Source organism: Muntiacus reevesi, chromosome 4, assembly GCF_963930625.1.
Source record: "Muntiacus reevesi chromosome 4, mMunRee1.1, whole genome shotgun sequence".
Taxonomy (NCBI): domain Eukaryota; kingdom Metazoa; phylum Chordata; class Mammalia; order Artiodactyla; family Cervidae; genus Muntiacus; species Muntiacus reevesi.
The window spans coordinates 41,120,800-41,145,241 of NC_089252.1; the positions used below are offsets into that span (position 1 = coordinate 41,120,800).

The 24,442-nt window shown below is 43.2% G+C and overlaps 2 protein-coding genes and 1 pseudogene across 5 annotated transcripts in view; 1 reads left to right on the forward strand and 2 right to left on the reverse strand.

Moving 5' to 3' along the window:
- Positions 1–213: 213 nt before the first annotated feature.
- PTPN2 (protein tyrosine phosphatase non-receptor type 2) overlaps positions 214–24,442 on the reverse strand; it is a 64,390-nt gene continuing 40,161 nt past the window's right edge. The window contains exons 5-11 of one of the 4 annotated variants that reach the window (XM_065932615.1): positions 24,283–24,420; positions 18,118–18,327; positions 16,748–16,900; positions 11,800–11,981; positions 6,923–7,024; positions 6,063–6,155; positions 214–581 (exon numbers count right to left, since the gene is read on the reverse strand). In XM_065932615.1, the coding sequence (XP_065788687.1) occupies positions 6,104–6,155; positions 6,923–7,024; positions 11,800–11,981; positions 16,748–16,900; positions 18,118–18,327; positions 24,283–24,420 (837 nt within the window). In that variant the 3' untranslated portion in view covers positions 214–581; positions 6,063–6,103. Of the gene's footprint in view, positions 582–5,819; positions 7,025–11,799; positions 11,982–16,747; positions 16,901–18,117; positions 18,328–24,282; positions 24,421–24,442 lie in introns of those variants that run through there. The other 3 variants (XM_065932616.1, XM_065932614.1, XM_065932613.1) reach the window with 3 other exon arrangements.
- Positions 7,170–7,989, forward strand: LOC136167657 (prefoldin subunit 4 pseudogene; annotated as a pseudogene).
- LOC136167658 (small vasohibin-binding protein) lies at positions 8,036–8,952 on the reverse strand. The gene has a single exon (XM_065935158.1). It carries the CDS (start codon positions 8,575–8,577, stop codon positions 8,374–8,376), a length of 204 nt encoding a protein of 67 aa, XP_065791230.1. The 5' UTR covers positions 8,578–8,952; the 3' UTR covers positions 8,036–8,373.

A 24,442-nucleotide genomic window follows, 5' to 3' on the forward strand; every position in this document is an offset into this window, starting at 1 on the left:
GACTATGTTTTTACCATTAAGCCACCAGAGAAGCCCACTGATAGGCTAGTGGTGGCTAACTAAATAAAAATCTCAAAGAAGCAAGGGAACAATGTTTTGAACCAATTTCACTGTAAACATCGATTGCTGGATATAAAAACCTGAGAGCAGACCCTCAGGAGAACATTATGTGAAGCAGAACTGTCCTAAGATAATGCACACAAACCAACATCGTCTATTTAATAAAAATATTTAATGCTGCCAAAAGGTATAAAAATACAGTAGGAATGGCAGTACAATACAAAGTAGTCTCTCCTAATTTATTTCTTTTACATCTTTCTACATTTCACACACGCATTAGAAAACTTAACAATGCACTGAATTAGAGGCTTCTGCACAGTCTTCCGCTGGTGGCGCTCTTCGCTCCCTGGATGTAAGGTTTACTTTGTAAACAGACACATGTGAGGCAATCTACAGGCTTATCAAGCCTCACTGAGATTCCGGAGTGGGCTTCAGGTCTTGTTTTGCACATCAATGGTTCAAAACTTATAGCTGCAGAATATTCTCAAGGCATGAATATTTAGGTGTCTGTCAATCTTGGCCTAAAACATAAAATAAGAAGTCATCTATTCAATTCGTATTTACCAAACACACAGACGTACATAGACACACACAGACATAAAAGGACTAACAATGAACTAAAAAGGCAAAAAAAAAAAAAAAATTCCAACACATCACACTCAACCACACTGAATGCTTCACTGTTATCTTGGTAAAGCTGCTTATGTGCTTGCTCTTCAAACAGAACTGGTGGTGTGAGGCAGACTTATGTTAAAGCACCATAACTCAAGTCTTTTACAAGAATCACTAACTATGAATTTTGTAGGTCATCCTGTATTACTCAAGAAATGACCTCCATGTGAGCGATACTGACGGACAGACAGGTTAAAAAAAAAATGTACCCACAACAGCTCAGCAAGATTATATGGTATGTGCTAGACTTACCAATACTTTGGAATTCAATGCAAAAGTCTAATCCAATTTGGACCTCCAATGTATCATACTGCTAAAAATATTAATGAATGTAACGTCTGGACATAAAGTTGGCTTATACCTTTAACTCACGGACTGTGAGCAGCGTGCATTTTGTCCTGAAGGATAACACTAATGATCACAGCAATGCAGAACTGAAGTGACATGATTTAAGTATTAAAAGAAAACACAGACATGAAATAATTGATAGATTTATTGTATTTTAATGCCAAAAAGTAAAGATAAATGAGAGTTTCGACAAGCGATAGAAATAACTAATTTAAGGGCAACTGAGATTTTAATGTTATTTCACAATATTTGCAAACAGCTGAATTTCTGAGGTGGTAACTGGTTTTCCTCAACTTCCTCTATGACAAAAAAAAAAAAAAAAAAAACCAGCCCAGATCTCAATACCTGTTATTACTGTGTCCCCACATATATAAACAGAAGACATAAACTGCACCCACACTTTTATCCAAAACGTTCCATCAAAACCCCCAACACTGCGAGTTGGCTTCTTCCTGAGTGCTGGCTCCTTGGTGTCAGGTTTCCAGCACCGACACAGAAATGTCCAGACACCAAGGGAACATTCTCGTTAGATGCCTGTGGGCACAGAAACACAACGGGTGCTTCCTTCGGGGAAGCGAAACAAAACCAAACCCTGAACCAAAGTGGGCGACATAAGAAAAGGAGCTCCTGATCAACCTTGACTGTTGCAAATACGAAGTGTTCCCCACACCTTCAGAAGACCCCTCATGAAAGCAAAAGACCCAAAGCCCATCAGTCAGAGTGAATGGAACCATGGTTTGAGTCACAGGGTAGTCTTATTTCCAGGATTCCTCTGGATCAGCAGTAGTTCAAACTGCTCCACAAAGTTTTTTGAAGGGAAAAACGTTTGTTTCACTTGAACCATAAAAAGAGGGTTATTTCAGGTTTCAATGGGCAAAAGTAGCTGTCTAATGTTCTATATAAATAAAAACAGGCCCAGTGAGACATAATGGGAAAGTATGAGATCCGGAGTCACTGGGATTCTACAGATGAGAGTCCATGTCTCAGCTCTGACATGAACTAGATGTACAGCCTCAGGCAAGTTGCCGGTTCTCCGACTCAGGGTGTATGTGTGTGTGTTTAGGAGAGGTGGAGTGTGTGTGTGTGTTTAGGAGAGGCGGAGTGTGTGTGTATGTAGGGGAGGTATATTTAAACCGACTGACACAACCGCCAGTGCATTAAAAACACTCCACTAGATGAACAACTCTGTAGAACAACTTAAGGTCTCAACAGGGGCCAGCTCCACACCTAAAGGAACAAAGTCAAATTCTCCCAAAGTGGTTCTAGTCACCAGATGTTCAAATTCATGTTTCGCTGAAAAGAGTCACAGACACTTCTCTGGGGTGAGCAAGGCACTCACTGCCTTACAGACAAGATTAGCTTGCCCAGTTTCCCTCTCCTGAATTCACCAAACTCGAAATAACTACAGGTTTTTTATAGCAGTAATTTGTCATCATATGTCTAAAAAATCTATACCAAATGAAAGCAACAGTAAAGAAATGATGTTTTTCTTTGGTGGGGGGGCTGCAGGAAACAGTCTCCATAAAGATAAAAACTCCCAGACACTCTCCTTACAGCTCCCCAAACATACTATGTGGTGGAAAACCAGAAAGTATTAGATTCTGCAAGTGATATCCACCCTGAGTCCTCTAAGTCCCATATTCCACTCTAAATTAGAAAACCAAAACAGAAAGAGTTCCAATGACTGAACTGTTCATTCTCCCACTGAACCACACAGAGCTTGTGAGGGCGCTGGAGAATGTCCATGGTCAGGCTGTTCCTGATAAAGCCTCTGGCTGAGTCATCGCTCACCCAGGCACCCTCTGTGATGGGACAGCACGTACATACCCAGGAGCACAGAGGACGCCTGGCCTTTCTGACTCGTCCACTGCTGCGGGAGCTGTGGTGCCGCTGGCCCAGAAACAAGGCTCTGAAGACAGATGTGAGGGAGAGTAGCCTCAAATTCAAATCAGCGAACTTGGGGAAAGCTCCAGAATACATCATCCAGGGAAGACAAGACCTATATTTTCAGTGAGCCAGGACGACTGCATTTTATTATGTAAAAAATTACTACATTTCTGTTTTTGAAAATTGTGTTTAGAAGATGCTGCACCCCATCATCTAAATAAGTCAAAGCCAAACAAAAACTTCCTGATGTGAGAGATGTAAACAGCTGTGACGTGGGGACGGGGGCCCAGACTCACTGCTCCTGCTCACACCCATGCTTCATACCCACTGACAGCCCCTCTCCGACCTGCCAGAATCAGAAACCAGTCAGCACTGACAGAGAGCGTGACTCCTACACTCTTGCCTGGACTCAGGAAAAGTGGATGACAGGCACAGCAGCATTCGACTTACAGTGAGCTAGATTTACAAAGTGCTGTAAGACTGTGTCTGAAAGTAAAAATCAAGGCAGCAGGATCCTGAAACCTGTACAGGGGACTGTCCTAGTGATCCAGTGGTTAAGACTGTGAGCTTCCAATGCAGGGGGCACAGGTTTGATCCATGGTTGGGGAACTAAGATCCCACATACTAAAAATTAATAAATACAATTTAAAAAAATAAATTTAAAAAACCCTGTATAATAACCAGGCAGGCACTTCAGAAGTGCCTTCCCTAGAGTATACAGTGGTCAATACAAGATTTCCAGTCATCAGGTTTGGCCTGTGTCAGCTCACACAGAATCTAGTCTGAGACATTCTTCTAAGAGAGAAGCGACTTGTAGAAGTTACACCTTTCTCTGAGAATTTAATTCTAACACACCAGACTCTTCAGCACCAGGACCAGAAGAGACAGTGGGAAAGTCAAGTTTCAGGTGACTCTGGTTCAGTGACCCCAACACCTGCATCAGCTGGAGGTCAACAGAGAACACTCGGAAACACGGAGCCCAGAGCAGCAGAAACCACCACTAAATGGGAACAACCGTCACTGCTAAGAACCCTGAAAGCAAAGGTGGAACTGATGAAAGCAGAAGGAGGGCTCTGCATCAGAAACTGTCTCTTAAACTAACAGCTGTTTTTTGATTCAAACCATCAATTCTAGTTTATCTGAAACAAAGGGGACATGCACAAGTGTACATAAAATTAATAATTTGAGTCACAATTCCTTCCTCTGACACACCTGTTAGGCAGAGCTATATTAAAAAAGAATCAACTTTACTTCCTTTTTCTTTTTTTTGTTCATTCCTTGGTAGAAATACCAATACATAATGAAATGGACCAAAAAGACCAAAGAGAAAAAAGGACAAATAAAAAATTGTTCTCTAAACACAAGAAACGGTCTGTGTCACTACAGTCCTCTCTGCATTTTCACATTAAAATACATATGGACCCACTAAATATAGAGAATTGGGTTTGTGTATATTCCACACATGCAATTATAGATAAAAAGCAGCAGGAGGATGACATAAAGTGCTCGGATGAACGTGGACACAAGGTCGGAGCCCATGGTGCAACAGGAGAAGATGGCTCTGAATTAGGGCTGCCTGCTTACGAGCAGAAACAGACACGAGCACAAAATGAACCAGGTATTAATGCAAATATTCTTTCTTAAAAATAATAAAACTTCTGGCTTTTTTTAATTAAGAAAATACCACCTCAGCAAAGTCAAACATAGAACTGATGTTCAGCATCTGTTCTAATTAGGAAACACCATCAAGACCACGTCCTGGGAAGACGCAGACCACTGTGGCCGCTGACTCCTGCGGCTGTTACCTAAGGCCAGGACCCCACCTGTCCGCCCTCCCTCAACCAGACACCTCCTTTAATAAAGGTCAGGCACCTCACCACCCATTTGTAGCAAATGGTGAAAAACACGACCCCTGGTAAAAACCGACATGCTCGCCTCAAGGATTTGCCAAGAGGAGGAAGACAACTAACCTATGCAAAAGTTGATTAACAAGGGTCTGTTGCCCTGGATGTGACTTGAAGAATACTTTAGGACACACAGCTCCAGAAGGACAGAAAGCAGACAGAGAGCAAAGCTGAAGCACTGAACCCCACAAAGCAGTCGTCCTGCTCTGCCTGGGAACAAGGGTATCATTACCAGCTTGTGTTTCCCATAAAGTCTTTTTACTTTACTTTTACTGAAAGCAAGGCTACCTGTAGTTGGAATTGAACTGGTCTACCTGTATTTGACTTGCATAGTAATTACTGTATTTTAGCAAAAATAAACCAAGGCAAATTGGAAAGAAAGATTTTAAACCAATAATGACCTAAAAGGTAAGGACCTTGGTGCCTGAACACAGGTGTCAAGCAGGCAGACACAGAAATGTCCCTCTTACCTCCTTCAGTGTAAAGTTAACGGGACGCAGTGGTGCTGAGCAGGGCGTGCTCCAGACACAACTGTCCTCCACACAGAGCACCGCATGTGTCCTGCTCTCACACTCTTAGAAGGCTATTCAAAACCACTCAAAAGTCTATCTATACTGCCATTTTTCAAACTGTTGTTTAAATGGTAACTGCTCTCTGAAAATAATTCAGCCTGGTGCAGCAATCTTACCCTGTAAAGTGGATAAAGCAGAGACGCCTGGTTGGAAGTTCAGCGTCCCCCTTATCCCTTCCTGGTGACCCCTTAGACATCCCACCAGCATAGTTTGAAACCACCGAAATAATGTGATTTCATTATTTCAGCAACTAAATTTATAACACCTAAAGTTTAAATAAAACAAGTTAAAACACTAGAACTCAAATGAGCAGTTAAATTCATTAAACAATATGCTTTAAAAATACTCATTAAAAAGTTAAAGGGACAGTGTAAAGTTTGAACATCATTATACTATTTATTGAAGTAGAAAGAACTTGAAAATTTTTTTTACTGCAAAACTTCAAATAAATGGAAATCATGGATAATAAAATGCTGCTCCTTATTTTGATTTCCTAAATCATGATTTACCCCAATTATAACTTAGGGTAATTACATTGAAATTTTCCTGAAAGATAAACAGTATTAATAATGGGCTTTACAGAAACCAGTTTCTTTACAAAGTCTTGACCAACTGTTACCTGACTACGCCAGTAAGGAGAACCTTCCTTCAAAGATATTTTTAGAGAAAATTTTTGTTTCTTTGTTTGTTTTTCTTTTTAAAATTGGGAAGACTGTAAAACATAAAAGAAATGCAAATATATAGTAAAAATTACTTATTCAGAGCTCTACCTGCTCATATCAAACTTCTCTTTAGGAAAACGTATCCAGTACAATTGAATCAACATACAATTTATTATTATTTTTATGGTAACAGATTTTTTCAAATTGAGCTTTTAAAAAGTACATTTAACTACAAAAGTAAGATTAAATAGGTACTTATAAAATATATTTACCCTGAAATGGTTAAGAATATAAAATGTTGATGCCCATGTCAACAGTACATTATACATTACACGCATTACTTAAAGGTCATTTTCTCTCCAATAATAATGTCAATAAAACCACAATATTTATTGCTTATATCAAGTGCAGGTTAAAATCCAGACAGCCTCCAAAAATGAACCCTTATGGTAAAGGATCTCTCAGTCTGGTCAGGTGAAATATTACACTTAGCATGTATGAACACAGTGGAAAATGTACCAGTTCTTAAGAAGCATTCAAGTCTTTACTTGGGGTGGGGGGGTAGTGTGGGCAGTGCCCTGGGGTGCTGGGGGGACCAGACACCACACTTCTCTGTGGGTGAGAAGTCTGTGAGGAGTCACAGACCAACTCTGTGACTCACGCAACACTGTCAGCAGCTAGGGCCGAAGCTTGCGGGGCAGAATTAGTTACTTATAGGGCATTCTGCTGAAGAAACAGTGTCCAGCCAACAAAAGCGCCAACCAGAATGACTGACACAAACCCCATCTTAGTGAGAATAGGTTGCCAATATAACCACCTTTTCCTCTTGCGCTCAGTCTCGCTCAGCCTCTGCTTCATCTGCTGCACCTTCTGGGCAGTGCTGGCCTTCCTGTCCTCCCGGAGGCGCTTGCGCAGAGCACTGTGAACAGACAGAGCGTCAGAAGGTGGGTTCAGCTGCAGGTAGGGACTCAGCCCACATCCCCCCCACCCCTCAACTCCTTAAGAAGAAGGGGAAAAAAAAAAAAAAAAAAAAAAAAAAAAGAAGAAGGGGAAGGGCCTCAATGCTCTGAATGGTCCAGAGATAACACTCGGATTGTTCAACAATTGCTGGTTCAACTTTGTGCTAATAAATACTTTTGGTGGGCCCTGAAAAGAACCATGGTGTCAGTGTTCTATCTTTCTTTGCTAACCAGTCAGCAGTAGTGAGAAGATAGAGGGTCCCTTCAGCATCCGGTCCCCTCTGGAGTTTACATCTGATTTTTCACAAAAACCCCTAAACTTAACATTTTCTTGAATGTTCCGCTGTGTAGTGCCTACTGTCCTCTGTCCACACCCTTTTCTAGCTCCTGTTTTCCTGTTCAATACAGAACTTTTGTTTCAATGGAAGCTATCTGACTCCCAACATCACAGTCCTGGAACAAGGCAAAGATCAGTTGATGGCAACATGTACTTTACTATTTTTCCCCCTTAAGAAAAATATCTCAAAAGCCCAAGATGACAGCCACCATGAAGAAGGCAGCAGTAGCAGATGCTGTTACTTTTGAAAATCAACAAGACACATTTTCATAGTATACAAGTAGAATCACAAGTAGAGCTGAAGGAAGAAACAGAAAAAGGAAACAGTTCTAAAACTTAGAGATGCTTATGAGGACATCATGCTTGTAGATCAGGACTGCTTAGTGATATCAGACTGGCAATCTTCCCATCAGGCACTCTTGAGGAAAAACATGGGAAATGCTGGAAGAAGCAAAAAAAACTTGGCACAAAGAAACTGACACCTTAGAATGCAAAGTGGAATCAATTCAGCAGGTGTGAGCAGATCTGAGAGTTCAGTTATATGCAAAGTCTGGCAGCAACACAAGCCCTGAAGCTGATGAAAGCTAATCATTTTATAATACTTTAATAATGTGTTTTTTTTTTTTTTTTTTTTTTATTAGTATTTTATTTGTATTTTTGGAGAAGGTTTACAGTTTCAGAAGAAACACTGATTTTTTTTTTCAAACAATAGAAAAAGTTAAAAAAAAAATAATGTATTGTCTTGGAAGAATAGAAGAAGTCTCTTCAGCAAGCAATGGGCCAATTCCGATTGGAGGAACTAGTGAAGCAAGTTACATACAGGAAGTTCCGATTTATCCAGTTTCAAGAATAATGCAAATCTCTTCTTGTCTAGTTGTGTAAGGCTCCAAATGGGCCATCTCAGCTTTAAACTGGTAGCACGCTCATAAACAAAGCTTCCAAGGTCCCATCTAGTGTGAACGCAGGGGTGGTTCACTCTCCACCAGGAGGCTGCATCTGTTTACAGAATTCATCAAACTGCTGCTGCTCCAGTTCTGTCATGACTCTGTTGAGGGCATAGATCTCTGCTCTCTGTCTCTGCTTCAGCTCCTGCTGGGCTGATTTCTGCTTGGCCTTCTCGATTCTGCTGACAGGCTCTTTAACTTTGGGCTTTTCTTTACGTGAAGGTGGATCCATGACTTGATTTCCGTATACTTCTTAGTCACCTCTAACTCTGTCGCGGGCTGCATCCAGCGTGGCACCGCCGGACACCGCGGCCCAGAGGGACCGGCCAGCCGAAGTCTCGAAGCGGGGCGGCGGGGAGCCCGAGCATCACGCGGCCGCCAACCTCGGGACCCCACCTCTGTCCTCCCAGCCGGTAACAGCCTGCCGGGCCCGCCCTCCGCCACCGCCCCGCCCGGGGCCCAAGCCCGGCCCCAGGGGAGCTCCCCTCCCGCCGCCACCGCCCTCTCCCGGTACAAAATGGCGGCGGGAGGCGGGCGGCGCTCGGGACTCGGAACCTTTCCTCCCCGGCTCAGGATACCGGCCCCGCCGCGCCAGGGACAAGGCCCCACGCGTGGACCCTCACCTTCCCCTCAATAATGTGTTTTTAATAAGCTTGAGTAGTGTTTAAAATAATTTCCCTTCTTCAAATGATATGGAAAGCAAAACTTAAAATTTTTTTTTCACTTACTTAATGGAAACTCATGGAAATTTAAGAGGATGAGATAGTTGGATGGCATCACCAACTCGATGGACATGAGTTTGAGCAAGCTCATGGGGTCGCAAAGGGCTGGACAAGACTGAACAACTGAAGTGAACTGGATGGAAACTTGACTATTTAACATATATTTTTAAAAGAAGAGAGTACTCATCTATATATTTTGCATAACAACTACATCAAGTGTAAGGGCTATTAAAATCAGTTACAAAGAAACTAAATCTAAATCTCACAAACCCCATCTCCCTTCAGGTACTGCTGTGTTACAGCGGAAGCCTAACCAGCCTCCCTGCCTTCAGTCAGGCTGCCTATGCCACAGCAATCGGTGTGAGGCATAGCCCTGACGTGCTGCTTGGTTAAGAGTCCTGAATGCCTCTTCAGTGTCTACTATATTAGTAGCCAGCTTTCTTCTTGCCCCAAGTGTTTAACTGAAATCTAATAATGAGGAACAGTCAGAGGGATCCACATCATGGGGTGTCCTAGAAGGCAACTCGTCTAAAAGCTGCAAACAATGTCCAACAGGGAGTGAAGAGAAGGTGGTGGATGGTCCCAGGGAAGGAGCCTGAAAAACCACTCATATGCTACATGATCCTGGACAAGATCATGAAATTATTTTTTTAAATAGCTGAACAGACCAAGATTATAAAAATGTTCCAAAATTACATTATGGTGACTGCTATGTAACTCTGTAAATATACTCAACACTCTGAACTGTATGCTCTAAATCTGTCAACTTTATATGTATCTCAGTACAGTTATTTTCTATGAAGCTATAAAGTGGGTTTTCGATAATTACAGAACTTTAAATATAGTCTGCATATTAGATTATTTTGTCAATGTTAAATTATTCTTGGGGATACAGGCACCTTTAGCCACTGCTGGTGGGAAGGCAAAGTGATGCAGCCATTTGGAAAAAATGGCTTAAAAATGATCCCCATGGAGTGACCACGTGTGACCCAGCAACCCCACTCCTAGTTAACACACAAAGGAGATGAGAGCACGCGTGCTCACAAAGACTCTCCAGTGTTCACCTACCGTGTATGGCCTTGGTCCTCCCTAAATAGCTTTTCTGCTGTTCTCCAAGTCTGTTTCCTTCTAAACTAAGAACACACTTCTCTTTGCTTCTCTCAGCCCCTGGAGTCCTTCTATTCTTATCTTATAGCACTTCAATTACAGTAAATCATTTACGATGTTAGTCTGGGTTCTTGTTTTGTCTTCTAAGTATATTAGCAACTTGGGAGTATGTTTTGCCCATCTCCGTATGCCTTGCAGTCTTCCTTCCACTTTTCCTTATCACAGACACAGGTAGCTCTGCCTGAATGATCTCCACCTGAGTATTTCCTACAATGATGTGCAAAAACTATTACTCAAAATTCACTCTCTGGACTGAAAATTCATATAACAAGTATGTATGTACCTGCCAGTTAAAAAAGAAAAAAATTACCTTGTAATCAAGAGCAGGCAAAGCACATATAAAATATATAAAAGGATACAGAGCTCACAGTATTATTTCCTGACTTAAAAGCATTAAGTCTGAGGTAGAAGAAAAGACAGATACCTCTATGCTTTAACTTGTGACTAAACTACTGACATCACATATAAGCAGCAGCACAGCTGAGTCAGAACAAACTCTGCAGTACAACATGTAACTGCCATGCACTGCAATTCCTTATGTTTTGGGGAAACACAGAAATGAAGCTATAATGTAAGGATACCTTAATGGTTTTCACAGCATATCCCGAGATCCCAAAGTAACAAATATGACTACAATGTAAAATTTTTCACATGAAAAAGCATGTTTGACAAAAAGAAAAAAAAAGTCAACTCAGATACTGAATTCAGAGAGGAAGAAAAAGTGTTCCTTCACTTTTCTAAGAAACTCACACCTCACGATACCAGCTTCATACAATGTGAGATACCTAGAGCCCTAGAAGCATAATTTTTCAAATTTAAAAGTTTGAATAGTTTAGACATTCATATAGATTCAAAACTCTAAAAGTATAGGGCATTTTATGTGATTTTTTAGAAAGACTTTTTTCTTTCAATAACAAATTTAAATTGAAATATTCATTTAACTATTTCATAATGGTATTAATGGGATTCCCAGGTGGCTCAGTGGTAAAGAATCCACCTGCCAATGCAGGAGGCACAGGAGACACTGGTTCAATCCAGGGGTTGGGAAGATCCCTTGGAGGAGGAAATGGCAACCCAGTCCAGTATTCCTGCCTGGCACAGAGGTCCCGCCAGGCATGGACAGAGGAGCCTGGAAGGCTACAGTCCATGGGGTCACTAAGAGTTGGACAAGACTTAGCAACTGAGCACTCATGCCCTCAATGGTATTAAAGAAATATTATCACTTACACTGTATAATAGGAGCATGAACACTGCATAACTACACAAACAGCAGGTATTACCGCTTGTTTTCTGTGCCATACTACACACCTTAGTATCCACTTATATTAACTTTTACACTCTAATACCATGCTAAACCCATATTGTGTCAAGCCATTTTCCAACAGGTTTCTGTCTATAAACTGTCTTCTTTGAGCTCAATGACACCATCATATACTATTTAAATGCCCTGCAATAATAAATTGTTACATTAATTCAATAAACAAAGGATCTATATTAGTTCATATCCACAAACTTATTAAAATAAGAGTCTCATCTTTACAAGCACATTGCTGTAGTAACTTTACCTCTCGCTGTTCTCCTCCAGAGTTTCCTGTGTTTTAGAGGACAGACTTGAGTATTTGTCTGCTGTCAGTTTTTCATCTTCTAGGCCTATCCTGTTCCCATTGTATTTTTCAGTCATTATTTTGGTTGGTGAATGATCAAAAGCAGGACATACGTCTTCCTTAGAAAGTTCTTTCCAACGTTTCTACACAGGGAAGAGAAATGAGAAACAAATGAAAACACTAGGGCTTTGATTTTCCTTAAATAAGATTTATGAGATGCAATTATAGAGTTGAGAGAAGCCTTTGATGCTAATATATGAATGAAAGAGGAAAACATGTTTTGTCAAACCACTTCTAGCTATGCCTACTTGAAGTTGAATTTAATAATAATAATAATAAAGCATTTAATACTGATGCACATCAGTATGTAGTTGAACACAACCACCTTAACAAAACACAGTGGCTTTAGCCCATTTGAGACAAATTACACTAGGACCTCACGGTAAGATCTTCCAAGTCTGACTGTACAGGTACAGAGGCACCTGTTGCAGGAAGGGTGACCAAGATGGCCCATGAATGTGACCCATGTCCTTCGGCTCGTTGCCACTGTCCAGTCTAGAGAGAACCAGCAAGTACCTGCAGTGCCAGAGGACTCCAAAGACTGTGCCCACCATGGGCACCAGTAGCCCTGGCAGCTGGCCCAACCCAGGGTGGGAAGGTCCCCAGCAGCCAGGACTGTGGGGTGGCAGGACTCAGACCATGATGAAGAGCCATCCACTTTCCTTCTCTGAGGCAGTAAGACCCAGGCTCTCCAAGTCTTCCAAGGGCTGGGAACACGTTCACCCAGCTCCTGGCCATCCATGGAGGAGCAAAGGCATGGCTGGGAGAGCCAGTGGCTTCCATGACCTCAAACTCTAACTCCGGCACAGACCTGAGAGGCCCTCTTTGGAGATCTATCCTGCAAGTGTGGAGTCTCAGATCTAATAATGAGTAAGGTTCCCTGCATCTACCGTCTGAGAATTTCAAGGATTCTGACAGAGAAGGAATACTGCACAACTCACATTCTTCTGGGACTGACAGAAGAACACTCATTCTCTGCAGTTACTATGGTACAAAATGGCACTACTTAAACAATGCCTGTATGTTTAGATTTAAAAATTTCAGGAAATTCACTGACACACCGATAAACTAATTTCCAGCTTGTCTCATTACACAACAAAAGAATTAAAAGGTATTTTGTCACACTCCACCTTCCCTGACATGGCTCTTCTATGAAGCTGCATCATTTGTGAATGGATCTCCTTTTGTTCTATGAAGTTGACGCACAAAAGACTCAGAAAGTACAACTCTGTAAATTGTTGTGTTTGGAGGGCAGTGAGCACAACAGCGTGGCTAGAGGAAGGGGAGCCTGGAAAGCGTGGCCAGACAGGCGAGGCCAGAAAGGAGGTGGACCTCAGGGAAAGACAACCTTGACATGAGGCGCCCGGGGTGGGTCTGTGTTCTCCCAAAAGGGACCTGCAGTGTCTCCATCACATCCAGAAAGACTATCTCACCAAGAGCTGAGAACCCATATAACAACACACAAGAGTAAGATGCTCTCACCTGAGGTGACTGTGTCAACTTTGTTCTTTACCACTGAAAATGTTTTTCTCTGTCAAAATAGCATTTTTTATACTAGAGGAAATGCAGTGGAGAGACAGCTACTTCCTGAACACTACCACACCCCTGCTGACCTAAGACTCCACCTACACTGGTCCCCTATCCTCAAGAGACCCCCGGAAGAGGTGTGGCTCCTCCTGCTGCTCCCTCCTGTTATACAGGGAGGTGGGCTGTGAGTAAACACCCTGCTCCAGGCTCCACAGCTGCAGAGCTGGGATGTGAACCCAGAGCGCCTGGGCTGACAGTGCCAGAAACCCTCAGGATTCTCTGCATCTCGGAAATAACCATCAGTGTCAGACACCAGAGAGTTTAAGTATCCAACAAAAGTGTTAACTGTCTCCAGAATTATGCTGAGCAATTCTTCACCAAGATCTAGTTACTGCAACTTGGCCTCATACTTGGACAAAACTCAACAATGTCAATAAAAAAGATGATGCCCAAAAGCAAGACTCATTGGCCCACTTCCCAGAATCCACCAAGACTCAGGAGGGTGCAAGGGTGGTGGTGGGTGGGGACTGTCAATGCTAGTGAACTTCAAAGGAGAAAAACAAAGAGCAATGTCTTTCTGTCACATCTCTGGGCAGAACTGAGGATTTGCTAATAAAGATGTGAAACACCAGCAATGGTACTACGTTTATGACAACCTCAGGCCAGAAAGATGGAAGGTAAACAGAGTCCTTTTAAAGACAGCTAGAGATCATCTCCTCTTTCCTGGTGGGCCCAGGACACTGGAGATGGCAGTGCATAAACATGCACTATGTGGTCATCACACACAGTTACTAGTTTCACGTACAGTCATTTTAGGTGTAAATACTAACAGCTTTCCTTTTCCTGGCAGGTTCTAAATCATTTTATAGCCACATATGTCAGAAATCTTCACAGGAAAACAAACATGAAACTATAGTCAACAATGAAAACACCACTCGCATCACATAAGCCCAGATTAAGACAGAAGGTGGAGACACATGCCCTGTTCAGCAAAAAGAATCAGAGACGAAGCTGACAAAGTGCGGGTGCTACTGGACAGAAAGATAGTATCCTGCACCCACTGCCATCAACTCACACTAGAGAAGCTTCCCTCGTTCTTCTTACAAATACTCATTTCCCCCAAAATCAGAGGCAAAGAGGAGAAGGCAGATGCATGGAGAGAAAAAAGAGCCCATAAATTGCCTATCACCCCCTTATGTGTTCTAGGAGATGCTTCTGGGGCACAGGACACTTAGAAGCCATGCGTTCTGTGGTTTCCACACAACAAAGCAACTCTTGATCTTTGTAATAGGACAGTTTTATGATTTAAGATTTCAGGGAAATCTATTTCTCTGAGATTTTTGTTCTGTTCTAAGCTAAGGTTCTAGGATAGCACTGTCCAAATGTAATGGAAGTCACATATATATATATATAACTTTAAAAATATTTAATAGCCATGTTTTTTATAAGATGAATTTTAACATGTTTTATTTAACTCAATATATTAAAAATATTGTCATTTGAACACATGATATTTTTTAAATTACTGAGATCTTTTACACTCTTTCTCCCTGTATTTGTACATCTTAAATTTTAAGCAGAACTCGATTCAGACTGGCTACATCTCAACACTAAACAAACACATGGCTACAGCATGAGACATCAGGGGTTCCAGAAGGAGAAAACTGTCTGAAAATAACTACATAAAATAAACAAGTCCATACACTGATACATAAATACTACTGATGCATGGATACGAAACCCTGGAAGCACACACACACGTGTTAGTGGTTACACGCTGGGGGGTGAGGGTGAGTTATCGAGGACTTCTACTCTGTAATTGATGTACTTTCACAGTCTCCAAACTCTCATATATTCAGTAGGTACTAACTGATTGCTGAGACCAATTCTGTGGAAACTGAGCCCCCTGGAAGGTATAGGCTCTCCGACCCTGAGCACTGGAGAAACAGGGGCATTTCCAATGGGCCCTGTGTAAGGAGGCAAAGGACCTGTGGGTCTGAGCAGGGATGAAGATGCTGGGTCAGGGACGTGATGGTCACACAGCACAGATAAACTGGGACAGAAGAAACTCCCCCAAGCCACACACCACAGTCACCAGGGGAATCACGTCCGTAAAACCCACCTCCATGGGGAAAGCAACCCTCAGAGGAGGCACATCCGTGTTCAAAGTGCAGCGAGGGGCAGTGCCCTGAGGAAGCACCTGTCTGGAGAAGCCAGGGAATGAGCACAGCAGACAGGGTCAGCACACACACTGGCACTGAAGCTGGTAGACATGCACGTTAGAGACACTCCCCATCTTGAATGCTGAGGCGGCGTCTGGGGGAGGCACTATGTCTCGTGGGTTTAATCTTCACACACCAAGCACTTTACTGATTGAGGGCACTGAGGAACCTCACCTTTCTCTTCATTAAAAATTTTCCTTTGATGGTAAAGAGGGGGGGGATCTTTTAAATAAAACTTAAAATTTTAATTGATAAATAGACTGTCTTGAATAGTTAAAATAATACCAATGATCACAACAAAAACATTAGCTGATAAATAAAATTGTTCAGGGGTATTTAAATATCTGTGTAATCTAGACGACACAACTATTTATACATCATTCCACAGATGGTGTGATCTGTTACAAAACAGGGCTTATTCAGAATCTTGCTCTTTTGGCCATAATCACAGAAGCTAGAGAGCAAGTAGTGGTTTTATGTAGGAGAAACAAAAAGAAAATCTACCTGCTTATGTAAAATTCTATAGGATTGGCTCAGACAAGAAACCGGAGTCTACTGTTACTTCTGTTTCTATTTTACATTTTATGTTAGTACATAAACACAGGTTTCTGAAAACCAATCTTAGCTTTTGCAGAACAAAAACACCCTCGTGAGAATAAAGCTACCAACCAGAGAAAAACAACACTGTCCCGGTGCATTGTATCTGCTGCAAGTACTCAAACTGCTTGCTCACTGTTGTAGCAGATGGGATAATCTATTTACAAACTAAGTATTCTTGTGTAACTCCAAGCCAGGTTTTAATGGGCCAAAAGTACCTAATTTTTCCGGTTATTTCAATGAGTAAATGCTCAGACTCTCTTCTACATGAAACTTCTACTTTTTTTAATGAAACCATGTTCCCAGCTGGGCTTCTGAGAGACAAGCAGGATTTAACAAGAGGCTGAAGAGCATGTGAAGAGGTGGGCACAGGCTTTTCCCTCTCAGAAGCCAGCTGGACCCACCGTATTAATGTAAATATGCTTCTCGGGAGGAGGGGAAAATCCCTGTGGCTTACACAGAGTGCAGTTACCTGACAACAATACACTTGACACACGGTTTACCTGTATACTTGAGTCTCCCTTTATAAACTTCGCTCCTTCTATTATCGTCATGTAGGAAAATCTGAGCTGATCTGGCGTCTGAATTAGCCCCATTCGGTATTTTCTCATATTCAGTAACAGTTGTTTAATGTTAATATTGTCTCCTTTTTCTATCTGCAAGAGAGGTAAACAATATTCAAGCCTTTTGTTGTTAAGAGTCCAGAAAAGAGAAGCAATCCAAGATAACCACTAAGGGCAAGCCAGCCCAGGCCGCCGTTCCCTGTCCAGGCAGCACAGGGAGGACCCACGGCTGACTCCAGCTAATAGTCATCTCACTTGTGTTAGCCTAGCGATTGGTGATTGGTCGAAGGAAGGATTTATGCTGCGTGCTGGCTTAACGTAAGGATAAATATAGAGATTAGTGCCCTTCTTTTTTAAGGAGTAAATCTTTTTACCGGGCGCCCCCTGCCTTCCTATCTGTACACAGCAGCCTCACGTCTGTACACAAGTCTATGGAAGGTAGCACCCAAGGGGGTGGAGGAGAGAGACCCACGGTGACAACACTGCAGATGATACGGCAGACCGCTGCTGCAGCAGTCAGGTTTAGTCACTGTGACCCTACCCCATCCCACCCCACCCAAGTGGAAAAGAGAACAGTTGCTGCAGTAACTTTGGGAGGGAATTGACACACACATGATCCAGTTTTAATATTTACCATCAACAGACCAGATGCTTAAGAGTTCTTAAACACATCAAAGCTCACTTACACATAATAATTGGCTTTAGATGGAAGCATGGGCTATTAAACACGGTGTTAATACAGTGACGTCTAAGATACCATAAAAGAAGGACAGGCACATGCTGGTGCCCTGGCGGGGACTGGGAGGCCTAGGGCAACACACGGCCCTCGGGCACCACAGGAACCTCAGGGGGTGATGTCAACACCACACTGACCAAGGGGCTTAGACAGTATGTGTTCCTAATACACTGATTCACTTAATTCTCCCAACAGTCCTGGGAGGGAAATACCAGCACTATCCACAGTTTGTAAATAAGGAAACCAAGGCAAGAAGGAATTCAATACTATCTACCAACTGATGTCTGAAAAATACAGTGGGTGAGGGAGACAACCTATCATTTAGCTAATACGAAGCTACCAGCACAAGTCTCCTCCCAGAGCGCGAGGATTATCCTGGTCACAACCCCACCCACTCATCGCAAGCAAGAGGCAGCTGAAAGGATGTGAAAGAGAATTTTTGGTTTCTCTAAAAAACAGGCAGACGTTTAAGTTTGAAAAGCACATTTCTGGGATCCTGGCTTACGTAATTTGAACTTACTTCTGCCAGTGGAAACAACAAAAAGGTATGGGAGCCTGAAATGAGGTCACTTACCAGAACAAGGCAGCTGTCCACCAGAGAAAAGGTGCCCGACCGCCCGATGCCGGCACTGCAGTGGATCACCGCAGGCCCGTGCTCAGGGTTCAAGGAGCCAGATTCCCGCACTTTGAATAAGAAATTGAGAAATGAAGCTGGTGATTCAGGGACTCCAAAATCTGGCCAGGTAGTATAATGAAAGTGAGATATTGTTCTGGTTTCACCAGTCTAAAAAGTGAAAATTAAGGGGGAGAAGTTAGTTCTAAGTTTTTTCTTTTAAAAATCTACTGCAGTAAGATGTGTTTTGTGTAATGCACCATGACTTTTCATTTGGTTGTTGACAATCACACATACAAGTTTGGGAAGATTTTCTTTAGGAGAATTTGGAATATATTAATAGCTAACACTTTTGTAACAATTATTATTTTGTAGGCACATTCTAAGCTTTTTATATATTAACCCATATAACAATCCCATTAAAACCCATTTTCCAGATGAGAAAACCAAGGCAAGGGTTAAGGAATGCACCCAAGGTCACACGTAAGAAAATGGCAGAGCAGGACTGGAGCAGCACCTGGGTCTCCACCACTGACCTGCACCACACACACCGCCAGGTCCTCTTAAATTACGCATCATGATGAGTGAATTCTCTGTTTTTATAAATTTCTACCAGTATAATTTCACATCTTTATTGGTTTCCTGTTTAAGAATTTCAAAGTTTTGGGCCTTCCCCAGTGGCTCAGAGGTGAAGAATCTGCCTACCAATGCAGGAGACATGGTACTGATCCCTGGTCTGGGAGGACCCCACATGCCACTGAGCAACTAAGCCCAGGAGACGCAACTATCAAGCCTGGGGCCCTACAGCCTGTGCTCCACAAGCAAAGCCACTGAAATGAGAAGCCCACACACCACAGCGAGAGTAGCACCTGCTCGCTACAACTAGAGAAAAGCCCACATAGCAACGAAGATCCAGCATACCCAAAGGTAAATAAATAAATAAAATTATTTTTTTAATTTAAACTTATTTTTAAAAAAACAATTTCAAAGCTTTTAAAGATACAATTGTCCCCATTATAAGTTATCTTTCAGATTCAGCTACACAGGCACAGAGGAACAACTCAAGAATTAAAGATACAATCTTTACATTTTTAACTGAAACTGCTCTCCTAATTGCTGTTTTCCACATGGTTAACAATTCCCAGTCCTAGAACTGTTGACACGCCTTGGCTGATGTGCTGATAACATGGTTTACCAACATGCTAAATGCTTCCTGTCTCATACAGCCTGCCTGGCTACTCAGCACCACTTCCTGGATATTCCCGACAACCTTTATTTCTGCCTAACTCATTATGAAAACATCCCTCAGCTCTGCCAGCGGACCCCCATCCCCGGGAGCACTGCTCTGCCTCCTACTCCTCATTCAGAGGGAGCAGGGACCCACTAACACGTCTCTGCACAATATTCAACCCAGGCACATGGTTAACATACATCTTTCTATAAACAGGCCTAACGTTCCAGGCCTGAGGTTCCAGGAGGTGTTTTAACCCTTCCCCAGACAACTGCCCCGCTGCAGTCCTCAGCCACCACATTGTGCTGACCACACACAGCTGGCCAGACTTGGTCCCCTAGGGCCTAAGCCAGGTCGAGGTGGACCTGCTAGAGCTCCAGGCTGGGCAGGGGTGGTGCCAGGACCCTGCTCCCATAGGTATGGCCTATATGGTGCAGTTCAACTCTGCGTTGCACCCTGGCCCCAACCTAAGGTCACCCCACAATCCTGGGCGACCACTTGCTTTTTCTTCGCTTGAATGATGTTGGCTCAAGATCAATGGCCTCTTTCTTCCAAATTCAGGTCACAGTGTCTGGGACACTCAAAGCCAGTTCCCAGAAATGCTCGCCACTGTTTATATAATACAGTCTTCTACACTAATAGATTTCTGAAAATCCATCTTTTTCTTCCCTGACAGGAACAGACTAAAAGACTTCTTATAGGTAATTTTTTTTAAATTAATTAACCCCTCCTGAAACAAGACTCGAAAAACACAGCTCACAAAAATCACATTAATCCCCAAAGGGCCATGTGAAGTAATAGGAGCCACATGTTTACTGTTGTGGTATAAAAAAGTTCATGTGCACAACTGGAGGCCCCTTTCCTCATTTCACATTGGAAAAGTAATGAGAAGGGGGAAGCGTTCCAGAGAGGGGAGAGCTCAAATAAAATTCATCTCTACACGTGGACCCCACAACTTCCGATAGGGTCCTGTACCCTACACTGCGATCCCATGACTTCCAGCAGAGTCCCCACTTCTCTACACATGGACCTCGCAATTTCTGACAGAATCCCACTTCTCTACACATGCACCCCACAATTTCCAACAGAGTCCTAGTTCTCTATACTCGGATCCCACAACTTCTGACAAAGTCCTCGTCTCATACCGGTGGACTCGCCCCTTCCTCCTCTGTGGTCACCATGCCCTTGGTCCTCCTTCTGTGATGCCCAGTCCAGGCCTTCATCCCTTCTCGCTGCTGTCCCTCACACTAGACTCCAACTGGTCTGCACACACCTGCCAGTCCACACATCCCCAAACCATTTTCTTCAGAAAACACTGCATCGTGCATACCACCCCTGCACAAAGACGTTAGCACGCACCATTCTTAGGGCAAAATCTTATTTACATTTTTTTGAAGAATTCTAACTGTAGTCTTTGAATAAGATGACAAGCTCAGAGTCCATGGAGGCCACGAAGCTGGTTTATGAGCTGAGTAGGTACAGACAACAGGAGCTGTGAGCATGGGGACGACTTGTGTGTGCTGTATAGAGCCATTCAAATTCAGGTTAACTATTACTATTATCAGTTTGAAGAGGACTATAAATCTTCTAATTATTATTAAAAAATCTACAAAGCTCTATGGCCCAGGCCCAACTTTAGGCACAGGCAGAAGGTAGCAAGATTCTGTTTCTAAGACTTTCATATGCCCAGTTTCACCATCTGTTAATGGGATGTGAGAAAGCACTTACTTCACAGGCTCCAATGAGGAATAAACAGACAACCCCCACACCAGTGAAGCCTGAAGAGACACAGGGACACTCACTGGCGGCCTTAACCCTAACACTTCCAATCAACTATGACCTCTCCACGATTCCAGTCTCCTCACCTGTGTTTCTGCTCCACCTGGAGGGCAGCAAGGTGTTGACCCTGTCCCCCTCAAGGTCTCTGTCCTGGTCCAGTCCTTAACCAGCTCTTGCAGGGCTGCTGCAACAGCCGTGCTAAATACATGGTCACCGAAAGTCACTCGAGTTGACCGGAACCCCAGGTGGTGAACAGAAGAGAGGGATAGGTCAGGGGGCATAGGGTTCAGTTCTAAGCAGAGGGAAGGACATGCCCAAGACAGGGGTGGGCAGGAGAATTGGTGGGTGGATGAGCGGCAAGGGCAGGTGGGCTGGGGCTCCCTCAGGGGCCATGGAAAGGCATCCAGAGCCTTAGGGAAGGACTCCGCATTTCAGAACAAGCACTCAGGGTGGTGAACAAGGGACTTGGTATACCCACCATAAGAACCCCAACACATTAAGTGACCGAAGCAAGAAATGGGCACAAGCTGGTCGGAAGGTGCACAGGACAGACAGGAGAGGAGGAGCCTGGGGGGGTCAAAGCTAGGGGCAGAAGAAACAGAACTCAGCACAACCCTGTCTTCCAGGAACTCAGTCACCTAAGCCTGACAGAAGACACACGGAAAACACCAAAGGGCAAGTAAACAGAAAAGCCTGAAAGGCAAGTTCTCCATGTGACCTTAGATTTTAAAAGCCCCTCAAAACTACCTCCACAGCTTAAGTCATTCAAAAGCAGAATGGACTCTCTTCACTTGGGGGCAAACGTACAGACTGAGCTCTCATCACGATGCTGAAAAGAATGCTGGTGCCCCACTGCTCCATCAGACATGTCATCAGGTGCGAGGTCCCCTCAGAGTGGGCCTGACAGGGCAGCTCTGCCCAGGTTGGTCAGGAGACTCCTCTAGAAGCGACCTAGTGCTCTGACCTCAGGAACAAGAGAGGGCGGCCCTCCTTTATTAGCACCTTCTCCCTAAGCTCACCCGTCTCCACCACCCTGGCTCATCAGGCCCTCCAGACTCACTCCGCTCCCACGGGAGCCCTGACCCAGGGGAGCCCAGAACCTTAGGCACCATTGGAGCGCTAACTCATGCAGTCACAATGACAACCCCATGAGGCAAGCAAGTCATCGCCCTCGTTCTGCAGATGAGAGAACGTAGGCACAGAGATCAAGTAGCGGGCTGGTCACGGGGCCAGGAGCAGCAGCCAGGATTCAGGTCACATGGCTCCTGGGTCTAAATGTGACTAACGAAATCCTGTCTCACCCACTAAAATGCTACCTTATCCTTCCAACACTGGTTACTCACTACAGACTGTGAAGTAGAACATAAACTGTTGCTGTTCAATTACAGTGAACTCTGAACACAGGCCAATAAAAAACCACACGTGGCCAGCAACTGAATCGCAGGGGCTGGCCCACTCCCAGGGTGGCCTCAGCTTCAGAAACTTTAGAACCAAGGCTCTTTCCACAACAATTAGACTTGGTCCCATGTCATTAGAAACTAGGAGATCTGGAATTCAGCTAAGTAATCTATTTATGGGAAAAATCTATTAGCCTAATGGATTTTTAGGTTATTTTCTTTAACTAAGAAAAACAGGAATATTAGGAGTTTATCTACATTGTAGGAAAACCATGGGTCAAACTATATATATGTGAAAATACTTCACAAGCTGATAAACAAAATACAAAAGTATTTTATTATTTCAAGTGTAATCAATTCTCAGAGAAAAACACCTATGCCTATCTCCTGCTAAATCAATTTTAATGCCACAAGCAGATGCAGTACCTAGGATACATAAATACTAAGAGAAGGTGATTCCCAGAACCATGAGAAGTTTATGGAAATGAAGTTCTGTTTCTGGGAATAAGGGCTGGACAACCAGTACCAAGTAGCAGTTGATGTATTTCAGTGCAGCTTAAGATACATGCAAATGGAATCATTGGTGCAAAACACACACAGTGAGGAGATTCATAAAGAAGGCACCTCCCTGAACGACCTCAGAGCTGAGTTATGTTCTCATGGAAGCTGGACCCAGTCAGATGCACATGGTACACACCCATGCTTATGTCACAAAGGACAGGTGTTTTAGGAGATAACCACAAAAGGTAATTCGGCATATCTAAAAAGTGTATATACCTCCCTTCTCCACAAATTTTTTTTCTTTTGGATTAATGATCACACATTAATACTCAATTCACTTAATACTTAACTAAAACAGTATCTCACTTTATAGATCAGATACATCCCTGAAGCCATTTCTTGGCAAACATTTTCTTATTTTCTAGTTTTTCTAGTTTCTGAGAGCATCTCAGAATCACTCTTAGTTCTTATTTTTTTGTTATGCTAAATACAGACCAAAGAAAGCAAAGAGGTGAATGGGAAGGGGGGAACTATCTCGAGCTTAGACAATAACAGTAGTAGGCTCACAACCAATTGCCTGTTTCTCACCCAGGCACCAAGGAACGAGTCTTAGATTTTTGGAAAAAGTCCAAATAAATACTGAGGAGGTCATACGATTTCACCATTTCACCAGCTCAATAAAGACAAATTTCCATGTGACAAACCCCTCGAATTAGCAACTCTCTCCAAGCAGCAAGAACGAAAGCTAGCTTTTCCCAGGCATGCACACTGTACCAGCGCCTTTGCACATACCTCCTCACGTGATACCCATGTCCTCACTCGATGTCACAAATGCCAACAGGGAGGCACCACAGCCTCCCCCTAAAGACAAGGGGGGCCTGGGCAGGGATCACTGAGCAGCAGCAATGGATGTAAACCCAGGCTTTCCAATTCTAAAGCCCTCTCCCTCAATCTTCAACCAATTATAATACTGATCAGTTGCTCAGAATCCTCAGATATCAACCTGAACTTCACAATTCTTAGTTTCCAGCATTTCTTAAGAATTCTCAGAGAGCCACCACATATGGGAACAAAATCTATGAGGACATGGTTATGGCTGTGAACCATTACAGGCATTGCTGCAATGAATGGGTTGCCCCAAACTTCAAATCCAAGAACAAAGAATAATCCTTAAAGTCACCACATGAAGCCCCATAGTCTGGGCACAAGCAGTCTTACCCTGGTGTTTCCTAACTGCAACAGATGGACCGTGTAATAGGACTTCACGTCCTCTGACAGGAACTTCACACTGAAGCCTGTTTCCTTAAACAGCATCTCCCGGTCATCTTTTGTAGGCCAGTACTGTGCACATTTAACCTAAAGTTAAGAACATAAACAT

Bases quoted from the DNA above. Each gene is read 5' to 3' on its own strand.
- LOC136167658 (XM_065935158.1), bottom strand. From the start codon at position 8,577: ATGGATCCACCTTCACGTAAAGAAAAGCCCAAAGTTAAAGAGCCTGTC.